This window comes from Haliaeetus leucocephalus, unplaced genomic scaffold (genome assembly GCF_000737465.1).
Source record: "Haliaeetus leucocephalus isolate CR32 unplaced genomic scaffold, Haliaeetus_leucocephalus-4.0 Scaffold656, whole genome shotgun sequence".
NCBI lineage: Eukaryota > Metazoa > Chordata > Aves > Accipitriformes > Accipitridae > Haliaeetus > Haliaeetus leucocephalus.
The window spans coordinates 16814527-16827615 of record NW_010973092.1 but is presented as its reverse complement, the minus strand read 5'-3'; the positions used below and the strand labels follow the sequence as shown (position 1 = coordinate 16827615).

Here is a 13089-nt window from a genome sequence, read left to right as displayed (position 1 = left end):
GGCTATAACAATGGCATGCATGAAAATCCAAAGGCACTGAAGTATGCCAGAGAGTCGACCATGAGGTTCATTTGTTAACTGAAAGCAAATAAAAACATAGTGATGGACTAGGTTTCACCTAAGTTCCTGCGGCCAGTTTTTTCCCATTGTCTGGTCTAAACCTTCTAAGTCAGGAAACACAGGCATGTTGATGGAGTTTAGACTCTCTGAATGTGATCTTTAATGTGTAAAGGAAACATAATACAAAGATAAATTGTGTCAGGAAGACAAGAACTGCTTAGTCTATATTTGCTTCTCCATAAGAAATCTTTGCAGTTTTGTTACTAAGAATTAGAGGTGTTATTTGGAAAGTTTTGGAGCTTGTATATGCTGACTTACCTACAGCATCTGACAACCCATAAACCTTCTGACCATATGCATCTGTTTTGTCCCAGATAAATGTATATGCCAAGTTGGGAGATGCCTGAAATGATTTTTGAAACAAATGCCCTTCTACTGCTACCATTAAATGGACTTTGATTAGATTCAGTGGCACAAGTGACTGAGTCATGGTGATCTTAAGTAAGGATTTGTATCCAGCAGTACGGGAACTCAGGTAGCTGAGCTTTATACTAGAGCCAGGGATCTCAATTTCTTCATGAAGAACCTGAATAGGAAAAAGATCAAACATTTTACATTAGTGCTTTGTTGTTTTTTAGAATAATATCGCTTTGCATATTCTTATGAATTTGTGACTTTCTTCTACTGGGAATGGTTATTCTCAACTCAGTGCAGTGATGCAGTTCAGCTGCCGTTTCTGGACAAATAGTTACTTGGCATCTGTGTACACTTCTTTTTAAGAGCACACTGCTGGCAAAAGTGCAAATAAGTACAAGTAGTTTTACTGCAAGTTATATGCAAGGGGAACATAAGAAATACAGTCATATGAACCTGCAACTTCCATTAACAGTTAGTATAAAGTAACGATTAACTGAATAAAGTAGTGAAACAATAGTGCCAGTGGAGTTTTCCTTTGTCCTAAGTAACATACAAGAAAACAGCCTGTGGTTAGCACCACACACCAAGCTTTTGCAATATTCTCTTGAAACACGTAAGCTGTCAACTGAAATAGAGATATACTTGATATATTGTATGATAATGAGAAGGTGCAAGGTAGTCAAAGATAAATGTGTCTGGGTGACATGAACCTAGGATATCTCCTGCAGACCTCATTAGAAAACCTGGTATCTGTCAGAATGAATGTAACTCTACAGAGGCATTTGCTACAGCAATTCCAGGGGACAAATGGTGACTCTGTGGTGAGCGCTCAGGTCAGCACTAGCATCTGACCACTGATTTCTATATCCTTTTCACTCACACTGTTCTTACCTGGGTTTCTGGTACAATGGGATTCCGGCCAGGAGCATCACTGAAGAAAGTTGAAAGTGGTGATGAAATGATGACTGGGTCAGGACGGACAAAACCACTTAGATCACAGCTGGGAATGGAGTTCTCCTCTGTCTTCATCACAAGTGTGTCCATGGCATAGAAACTATTCCATGGCAACCATACTGTCCTTTCCTGACTCATAAATGGGGCCCGTTCAAAGTGCAAGGTTAGGGATGCTCCGCCATTTGCAACCAAGTCAAACCTAGAAAAATGTGAGCTTTAGAAGTGACAAGACTGAATAACTCCAGTAATAGCATTCCTGGCTAATGAAATAGGTATATAGGTATACTTACAGCAGTAGGTATATAGGTATACCTATAGCAATAGGTATATGTCCTGGTTTTGGCTGGGATAGAGTTAATTTTCTTCCTAGTGGCTGGTATAGTACTGTGGTTTGGATTTAGGATGGGACTACTACTGATAACATACTGATGTTTTAGTTGTTGCTGAGCAGTGCTTACCCTAAGGCAAGGACTTTTCAGCTTCGCATGATGCCCCACCAGCGAGCAGGCTGGGGGGCACAAGAAGTTGGGAGGGGACACAGCCGGGACAGCTGACCCCGACTGACCCAAGGGATATTCCAGACCATAGGACGTCGTGCTCAGCGTATAAACTGGGTGGAAAGCTGGCCAGGCAGCCGCTGCTTGGGAACAGGCTGGGCATTGGCTGGTTGGTGGTGAGCAATTGTTTTTAATTTGCATCACTTGTTTTCTTGGGTTTTATTTCTCTCTCTTTTTGTTATTTTCCTTTTCATTACAATTTTTTTCCCAATTATTCAACTGTCTTTATCTCAACCTATGAGTTTTCTTACTTTTACGCTTCCGATACCATCCCCCATCCCACCAGGAGGGAGGGAGTGAGTGGCTGTGTGGAGCTTAGTTGCTGGCTGGGGTTAAGCCACGACAGTATATTTTAAGTGTCATGCTTCAAATGATCAGGAATGGGATGTGAACCTCTGGCAACAACTGAAATCCAGCCAAGACAAGCAATGATTTGAAGTCACCCTGACAAATCTTGTTCCTGGGTATTATAAAATCTGCATTAAATAATTAAAAAATACCCAACTAACAAACACCCCATTTAGTATTGCAAGTCACCTTTATATAGAGAATCAGCAGGGAAGCCAAGTTCATATTGAGCTGGACACTGAATTATCCCTTTCCTAAAAGATGCTGTCCATCAAGCACAGAATGGGACAAGTGGCAGTAAGAGGATAGTAATGAGACGTTTTGCTGTTTGTGTTCTACAAATAAGAGAAGAATTCCTGTCCCCAGGACAATTGATCTGTCATTTTTCAGAGAGATTAGGTATTTACTCCCAACCCCCTACATAGTCACAGCAGTAATGTGGAGCTGTGCAGGCATTTTGAAATCTGGCCTAAGTGAGTAAAATACTTCCAGGTTGTTCTGACAACAGAAGTAGATATCAGTTGTTTCATGTAAATGCTGGCAACATAATAAATTACTCAATGATTTCAATAATCTGTTCAGATCTAAATATAGTTCAGCTCACCATTTACTGTAGTATTAAACCACCGAAATCAACAACTTTATACTTTTATTATAACAGAAAAATATTCTGGGAAATGTGGAAATTAAATACTCCCTATAGTTCAGTTGACTCATATTAATTATTTCAACTCAATTGTTTGCATGCAAGATCAAGATAAAATGGCAAATGTTTACAATGCATGTGTCACAGATACACTGTTTTAGTTACCACAGCCAGTAAACTGGATAAACCATGACACATTGATTTTTGTTTATCCAAATTTGTGTGCATTTCAAATCAGCTGATACAAGGGGGAAAAAGCACTTTTTTGCACAGCAGGAAATTGTCTACATATATTCAATTAGAATCTTCTGATTACATTCTACCCTGAAGAAACTCAAAAAATAGTGGATCTTCAAAAGGAAAGAGAGGCAGAAGGGAACTTTTAACAAAATATACTATCTATAATGATGCTCCTTTCTTTTTTTTTTTTTTTCTTTTTTTTTTTTTCCCCAGTACTGTCAGCCTGCCTTGCATTTTAAAATAAAATATTTCTGGTCTCAGCTGGATATTACTGCAGTCCATAAATGTTTTCATAGATACAGAGCAATTTATTTGAAAGGAGTCTGCCTGCTAACACGTTATTATCAGAAGTCAGCCTTTTCATATTTACTTGCAGTTAGTATTCAAAATGCCATGTGAAAAATTACTTTTGTGTTTACTTAATAGCTCTTTGCCCTGGGAGGAATGCAATGCGTGATACCACATGGTTCCATTAGATTGCACCATCTGTTAATCAGCAAAGATACTACATACGAAATAGGGGCTCAATGAAGCAAGCAAACTCACGTGCCATCCTGACGAGTGATGGTATAGCCATACTTTGGATACTTGACAAATGACACATTGACCCCAACTAGAGGAGTTCCATCTGTAGTCACCACTTGGCCTCTTATGAGAGACACAAGACTGAAAAAGAAAGATAATTAAAGGTATTAAAGTTAGTTACAAAAGCAAAATTACATTGTTTATAAACTAAGTAGTGGAACACTTGTGCCTCTTTACTCTAAATCCAATTTACTCCGAAGATTTTTAGAATACTAAAGATACCACAATATTGCCCAGCTCCCTCTATATACATAAATCAAGAAACTGCTTATCTATGCAGTGAGGTCTGTGTATCCAGAATGGGAGTTAGCGCTTTCCTTGTCTAATGAGGCTTTGTCTCATTGTCTATCAAGGCTTTGCACAGTAGAAAGCTACCCCGCATTCAGCCAAGCACCCTGAAGTCCCACTGAAATGATGATTGGGCACTTCTCAAAAACCTCCCTGGGTACCATAGCGTGTCTTTGGATGCCTAATACACTTGGAAAATACGGTGTAATCCATACCTCTTTTTTATACAACCAATTTTCCAAATTAAGGTTCACGTTCCTTCACCTTAGGGAGTGACTGAGGTTTGTACGCTGCATTTGGTCCTGATTTGTAACCCTTGCTTTTCACTGTGTCAGCAGGAGAAAGGATTTGGTTTTAAGGCCAGCTTTATGCACAGGCAAAATAAAGGGTTTTCTTAGCCAACAGGTTAAGCAACTTTGCTTAACCTGAAGGAGATGAAGATGGGTTATTCCCGTAAGAGGCACAGTCAGTCTTTTTCTCTTTTGAGAGTACTTTGCTGCTGCTACGTGCACAGCCCGCAGCCATTGCTGCTGCCCGCCTGGCTGCGTTCTCGGCCTCCTGAGCGCTGGAAGAAGCGAGCCCCACTTCTCCCTGCTCTTCTGCTCTCTGGCATGGCCAGTCTGTTCCTGCCCCTCTCCTCTCCCGGCCGGAGAGGAGTCTTCATCCCCTGGCTCCTTTGCCCTCCACCTTCCCCGTACCCTGAGAGAGGCAGAACGGCGAGTAGGGGAAGCTGCACGGTAAAAGGGAGATGGAAAAGCAGAAGCTCCTTGTAGATGGCTTCCATTTCTACATTGGAAATGTGAAAAAAGGAGAAGGCGATCCTGGGAAAAAGGGAGAGAGTTAAATCCTGCTGCAACCCATAATCTCAGGAATCGCAAAATTGCATTTTGCTGTAGTCCTAGCTGAACAGAGCTCTATTTCAGCAGTACGTCCTTCCAGCGTGAGCCACCAGCTCTCATGTGTAGCTCTAGAGAGTGCCAGAAAATGAAAAGCCCCATTTCTGAACTGGCTCTGTACTGGCAGGACTGGAGCTGCCCCTGAACCTCAGCCGGCTTCAGGCACACCAACATGCACAGCACCCTGACACCGCAGAGTTCTGGACCCAGTCTGAGCTGTAGGACAAGAGGGTTAAACCAAGCTGTGTTTTGCCGAAAACTGACAAAATGCAGCTGAGTTCTGGGACAGCTGTAACACCTGCATCATCCCCAAATCAGAGAACATCAATTCTCATTAGTAATATCAGGGATTGTTTCTAGGTCTTTCCTATTAACTCTGAAATGTTCAAGGTGCTGTGAGTAAACTTCTAACTGTATTATACTGGCTATTTAACAACAACTGCCTCATATGTTTATTCCAAACAAGGTATAATATTTTCTTCAATATTACATAAAAGAAACTAATTAATGAAAATAAGCCATTTCTGTTACTTTTCTTTTAGAACTTTCAACCATTTCTTGAGCCTCCAGGTCAAGTTTTAATTTGCAAAATCAACATGTTGTGACAGAATATGGAATTTAATAGAAATCAATACCTGTTGAGAAAATCTACTTGGGAATACATTGGACCAAGCTAATTGTCTTGGCATTATTTACTTTACTTGAATTATTTTATGTTGCAAACACACAGAAATAGTTGTGGGAAGATGGTCACTCAAGCTTCTACAGGGGAACAGTGCAGAAAGCAGATTTAGAAAGAAATCATTATACGGCAGAAAAGAACTAGTAATGCTCATGACATTTTTTTCTACCTTCAATTTTAATATTTCAGGATATAATTTGAATAAGAACATTTTGGCCAATAATCTTCCTTTTTATTTCTAAAATGCCAAAATATGCAACAAAATGCATATGAAAATTTGTAGCTAAAATCTGGATTTATAAGAAGTAATATGTTGACTAATAGTCACACATAGGACAACTTTTTTGGTAATCTTCTAAAAGTGTAACTGACAAATTAAGCTGATACATCAAGTCTTTCTTTTTTTAACATGGAAGTTAAAAGTGTAAAAACACATAGCTATTTTTTTTTCCTGAAAACTTCATTTCACATTGTTTCTGCATGGAAATGATCAGCAGGATCTAAATAATTTTGCAATCAATACATTTTGTTATTTATTGCTTTAGCATGGTAGGATATAACTTCTTTTTCTTATACTAGTACTGGAAAAAAGTCATAACCACTATTTTGCCCTATGTTTTCATCTCTCTCAGTGGAATGAGAGGTTGAGCTAAGAAAAGAGAGAAGCCATGATCTTTCATGGTAGCTATTTCTTGAGACCATGGCAGCTTCAGTATATGTGAAACTTGGAGTCTAACCCTGTGGCATTTTTTAAAAGTCAAACCCCTTAGTTTTAAAACTTTCAATTTGACACTATGCATTAGATTTGCCTAAAATTGGTACCAAAAATAACAGCCGAGCTGTAGAATTCTTAAAAGCACCTTCACAACTTAGAGGCTAAGGCCAATTTTAAAATGTCATTAATATGCCATTTGCAAAGTTGTGTTAAAATACGTGATGTACTTCAGATGAATAAAACAGAACTAAGACTCCTGACACCAGGAACCCTAGAAAAACCCTTAAAAAAATTCTAAAATTTCAAATGAGATTTTTTCAAAGGAGCCTCAGGATTGAACTGCCCAGCTCCTGCTTAGTCTAGAGCTCTAATTCTTAGACTGTTTTGAAGACCGCAACCCATGTCTATATATAAACAGCTTGATTATTTCTAATATAATTTCTAGTATTTCTTGGATGGTGCAAGAATGTCTGCATATCACTATACTTGTCTAGAAATTTGGAATGATAATCACCTGCTTTTGTAAAATACTTCAAGATCTGGGAATAAAGTGTTGCATCATGTTAATAACACAACTAAACATTATCAGATTATAGCAGAACACAGATAGAGGGAATGTACTCATTTTCATTCTGGGTGGCTTAATGAGGCAACAGCTCAAGCACTGGTTAGCATACAATATGTAACAGGAAACTGCCTGCTCATCTTCACTCAAGAAAATTTTGCTGACAGTAACATATATAGAGCAGCATGTACCAACCAGCCTGTGGACTATATGCTTTTTATGCTGTAGCCTGTATTCCTTTTTGGACAAATTATTCAGCCTCATGAATTAGTAAGCTTCTCTCTTGTCTTGTTTCCCTTTTCATTCAACAGTGCAGAAAATTTCAAGAATTCCTTCATTTTATTTTTACTGAGCTGATGAGGAAAAAAAAATCACAACAAAATTAGATGAAAACAGAACAATTTTCTTCCATTTTTTTCCAAACAACTCCATGTGTGTACGCATAGAGTATTTTATAGAATAAAGTGAAGTCTATATTATATAGAGTAGGATCCAACAGGGCTTTTCTGATAGAATATAGAAATCATTGTGCTATTTGAGCATCGTAAGGATGAATACAATAGGGACCTGCCTGGTGTATCCAGAAGCATTATGATCCTCATTTTACAGACAAATATTTAGTGACTTGCTCTACATCACCCAGTAAGCCTATAATGAAATCCTGACTGAAAAAACAGTTTCCTGTCATGAAGTCCAATCTTTTGGGCATTATCTCAAATGAACTTCTTTCTTCAGTTTTAACTTTGGCAATATGAACATAATTCACATATTTATCAATTTATTAGCATCTTTCCATGGAGACATATTTAAACACTATTGATAAATAGGAACACCACTCTTCTTGTAAGCACACAATGGCATCAAATATCAATTAATGATGTGCTGGCTTTTAGATTCATTATAAATATATAATTAATAAACATAGGAAGAACAGACATAGAAAAAGAAAATCAAGAAGAAAACAAAAACCTAGTCAGATGTAATGATGATGCAAGCAAAACAGTTTTATGTAAGGAATAAATAATAAACCCTCCTAAGTTAATGTGTCTTTAAATTAATGTGAAATGTTATTCCATTATTGAAACTTGTGTTAATGGCACTAAATAAATGCAATCTCTTTCTAACTGGAAACCAGCTTGCATTTTCCCTTGTTCTAGATTGCAGCCTTCATAAAATAGAAACCTCAGAAGGTCCTACTCAGTGGAAGGAACCTTCTTCTAGGTGTTGCCAATATGTTAAGATGCTAATAAAACTCAGTGTTATAAAATAAAGGCCACATCATAAATTGCAACAGAGTGCCCTCAGTGGGAATGATGCCTGAGATGCAAACAAATGAAGCACCTGAAAGCAGCATCTCATGTTAAAACGTGAATAAAATCTCTGGGAGAAATTTTCCCATACAATGCAACTGCACAGATACAGCATCATATTTATAGCTGCTACCTGCTGTTGAAGGGATTTTCTCCTGGGATGATATGAGTGCTGTCCTTCCCCACTAAGAGCTTGATGCGATCGTAGAATGACTTCACAGTTGGTGAACCAGAATGGCTCTGTTGTATGATGTCAAGAGGATCACGGGAACCCCGGCACAGCAGGCTGTTTTGGCAAGTAGACTGGAGGCAGCAGTCTGGGTCTAGGCAGTCAACCAAGCCATCTGAAAGGTAAGAATCATGAAGACTTAGCCGGCTGCACAGTGCTATCAAGCAGTAACATCTAATCGACACCTGAAGGCACTGGGAAAAAATGTTAATACTTACTCTTCACAACATTTTTATGCCATAAAACTGGTAATTGAACCAATAATGCAATAAGGATGAGATTTTCTCAAGTACACTGGTTAAATACCATTACTGATACAAGTAATTTAAACCAGTGTTAGATGAGAATCAATCCTAAAGAAATCTGTTAAGAGTTGAAAATAGGAAGAAGGAATAGTGGAAGGAGTAGAGGATTTTTTGTTTAGGTTTTTTGTTGATTTGTTTTGTGTGTTGTGGGTTTTTTTCTCTTTTCAACTGTTTGCTTTACCAAGTTTTTTGATTTACTTGCTGGGCTATAAGAGTCTTGAGAATTATGCTGTTTAATTTCATTTGTTCCGTTTGGGGAGATGAGGGAAGGAGATAGGGGTCACAAAGTCAGTTATCATTACCTAAGTAAAGTAAAAATTACATTATACCCATTTTGGCAATTCATAGGGAATTGCTGCTGGAATCCATTTCCCATAGATATCTGAATCAGAACTTGTTTGCATGCTTGGGTAAGGAAGGATCAGTCACAAAGCTGGTGGGTTCAGTCATTATATTACATGTTAGGTTGTCCATCAAGAATATTTCTTAAGAAGTATTTTTAAGAAAAATTAGAATTTAAACACCAGAAATTAAAATGGAATCCTCAATGGGGAGATCGATCTATATACTTAGATAAATCACAACTGACTATTTTTAGCATATACAGTAACAACTTCTAGCATCATCCTTTCCTTTGGTATCATCATTTAACTGAAATATGTTCTCTCAATGGAGTTCTACTGTAATTTAGAAATTAATAACCATTTACTTTAAAATATTATAATCTCTAACAATTTAGAAACATTTGTTCATCTACTCTGGCAAGAATCAGGCATTCGATCTGCAATCTACTTAGGTCTGTAAACTTTCAGACACTCCCCAAGGCACATGCATCTAATTTCTGAATACAAATATGGCCTGAGAACATACTGAATATCATACACAAGAGAGAACATTCCAGTAGGTTAGTTGACAAAACTACCTTAGAATAGTGTCATGACTCATGTATTTTCAAGATTTTCAAATGCACAACAGACCAACATTACCCCACACAGTGATAATTGGAAAAACAACAACAAAAGAAAAACCAACCTAACCCCAAACCTATAAAAAGCTTTCTTATTTTACAATTAGCCTTGTATTTCCACCAGATTCTATGTGCCTGAAATGACTGTTTCTGCTTTAAAAACAAAATTGCCAAGGTATGCTGACAATGTTTGTTCAGCCCTCTAAGGAAATTTTAGACAAACTGTCTTGTTGTGAGAGCTATACATTGCTTTAAGGTCAGTCACCTATTCACATTAAGAGCTCCATACATCTTGAAATCTTTTGCAATGTGGTGATAGGAATTTTCTTTTTTGCTACAGTCCATTTTCCACCCACTTTATATAATCATTGTAAGGACATAATTAGCTTCAGATTATAACTCAAGGCAGTTTTCCTATTAAGCTCTGAGAACTTTTTCTTAGCATCCTGCATCCTTTCTGTTTGTGACACCTCTACAACTATGAACTTAAAGCTGCCCACTCTTTAGTCAGCTCAGTTCTTTTATTCAGACGACCACCAGTCAAGAGAATCCAATCAACACATTAGAAGTAACAGCAGCAAAACACTGGATATAAATTACCCCCTTTGACAAATTTACATTTACCTGTTCAAGCTGCATCATATTTTTGCTATACCTGTTATTAGAGGCGAGCATACGTTATGTCTGTAATGACCTCATCATGCAGCAGATTATGGGACGCTGTGACCGAACACTTCTGATGACTCCATGAACCTTCAATTGGCATATCAATCTCTCAGCGTCCTGTCAGTCATGCGAATCACATCTTCATGCTCGCAAGCCCCCTTGGATATAGTCTGACATTACAATCTTCAGTAAATTACCCTGTCACTGCCAATCTCACCGTTATCTCACAAACAATCAAGCAGGCAATCAAACTGCTCTGAATTGCCAGTTCAGGACCTGGGAGGCTAGAAACATCTCCATTCAATACCAGGGAGAAATCTGTGTATGATTCTTTTCATGTAGGAAGGTTTTTATGCAGTTATATGAATTCAGACGTGCATGCTTTCAGATGCTTACAAGAATATTTAGAAAAGACAGGCATATACCATAACATAAATATACATGATTTACTTGTTTGGAACGTTATTACTTATAATATATGGCTATATTTCCCCATACTAATTTATTCCCAGATGGCAGGATTCGGGAGTTAGGATATTTTTACCTTATGTCAACTGGTTGATCCAGCTTGTTGCAATGGCAGAACTGAGGTATGGATCTGTTCAGCATACGCAGCCAGAACCTGGGCACTGCTGTTTGGTGTCAAAGGCTTGTACACCGCTATACTGTTTGCATTCATAGTTGCATTGCTGCTACTATTTACTTTGTTCCTCTGAAATCTGTGACTCTATGTATGAGAGAGCATTCATTACTGGCAGAATCTATTTGTTCCTAGTCCATGTTTGCCTAATTTGCTATCCAGACGTATTATCACAGAATGGCTGAGGTTGGCAGGGACCTCTGGAGGTCATCCGGTCCAACCCCCCTGCTCCAGCAAGACTACCAAAAGCCAATTGCCCAGGACCATGCCCAGAGAGCTTTTGAATATCTCCGAGGATGGAGACTCCACAGCCTCTCTGGGCAACCTGTGCTCAGTACCTCTCACGACAAAGAAGTGTTTCCCAGCATGTGTTGTGTCTGGGGTTGTTCCCCTCCAGGTGCAGGACCCTGCACTTCATGAGGTTCCTATCAGCCCATTTCTCCAGCCATATTGTACCATTACATATGAAGTAAATCGTTACAGAATCATTCAGTTGCATTAGACTCAGTTGATTAAAACAAGGGCTAGAAAAAATGTAGCTTCTGTAAAAGAAAACTCTGCCATAAGCATGAATTTTAATTAGAATTCAGTACTTTGTTTTTTAATATATATTTCAGAGCTTGTAGTCTTCCAGATTTCCTCAGGCACACTGAATTATTTATATGGTTAATTCAATGACAAAACCCTCACCATTAGCCTCACCAAGATATTGCTGCTTTTCATAGCGTACACATCTGAGTTTAAAGTGGCCAGTTAGCAGCTCTGTGAAACTCTGTATGCTAAAGGGAAGAGACTGTAGAGGGACTTAAGATGGTGCTGAACATCCTCCAACAATTTGAGACCAAAAGAAGTCCTGACTTGGCCTTAACTGAGAAGAAAGAAATAGGAAATTTTGATCTGATTTAAACTGGCAGCACAGTATTAGCTCTCCGTTGCTGTTTGTGGTTCTTCTGAAATCCCAAATCTTTTCAGAAACAAAGCAAGTGACCTGGTATTCCTCTTGAAGACTTCACTTCTGCTAATGGATAGACACATTTCTTGACTTTCTGTGAACTCTTCCACAAGCTTTTTGGCAGACTTAACTATACAGCAAAAAGAAAATTTTCAAGTATTACATGTAAGTAGAATAATCCACTCGTGCACACCATATTTTAAGATGGCCTTATTATTGTGCTCATCTTGAACATCATTACAAGGCCTAAAAAGCTTTCAGTAGAAACAGTGATATATATTACTGCTAATGTATTTAGAACCTCTCATCATCAATTTTCTATAACCACTGAATATATTTCTCATCACGTGCAGGTCACTGGATTCCAGAATTGTGCTACACCTTTCCTTGGAAAGCTGATGCTTGAGCTATTGTGGTTTGGGGTTGTTTTTTTTAACTCCTACATGTAAATCATCTTTAGTTTCCACTCTTCATCAAACACTTGCGGGTTGTGCTTCAGGTTCAATTCATGATGCACGTTAGAATGAGGCAACTTTGACCTGACATCCAGCTGCTTGAGAAAATGCTTTCTGTACCCAGCAGGGGTCAATTTTGTTTCCAACCCCAAATTTCTGAGCACAAGCTCAGCAGAGGGCATCCTTACACTTCACTAGCTTCGGAAGCTGGTGACTTTCGGAGCCTAATTCCTGGAAATTTTTTCTTTTTCCCATAAACATTTCAGACTGATGATTAAAATGGAGGCAGGGGCGGAGGGGGAGGAGGAACGGCAGCTACTACGAACCGTGAGGGCAAAAGGGCCTTTGATCACTCTAAGGGCAAATTAGTTAATTTATCATGATCCGATTTTAATTATGTGTAGTATTAATATACCCAAGGTGAAAGAATTAGAGATGCTCTCTCAGATTATCAGAAGAGTAGGCCTCCTCTCTGCCAACACAGAAATATTTTAATTGAGCTCCAAAACCGCAGAACTGTTTCTACAGACAGGCTATTCCACAGCCCAGTATATCTTATTACCATTAAGTTTTATCTAATTTTTAACCCAAATGTTCATTTTTGTAGCTTGA

The 13089-nt window shown here is 38.4% G+C and overlaps 1 protein-coding gene across 1 annotated transcript in view; it reads right to left on the bottom strand.

The window, feature by feature from the left end:
* Positions 1 to 13089, bottom strand: part of TENM2 (teneurin transmembrane protein 2) — a 544454-nt gene that overhangs the window by 35094 nt on the left and 496271 nt on the right. Inside the window, exons 15-18 of the mRNA XM_010579129.1 lie at positions 8397 to 8607; positions 3769 to 3888; positions 1369 to 1630; positions 379 to 646 (exon numbers count right to left, since the gene is read on the bottom strand). Coding sequence (XP_010577431.1) covers positions 379 to 646; positions 1369 to 1630; positions 3769 to 3888; positions 8397 to 8607 — 861 coding nt within the window. The remainder of the gene's footprint in view (positions 1 to 378; positions 647 to 1368; positions 1631 to 3768; positions 3889 to 8396; positions 8608 to 13089) is intronic.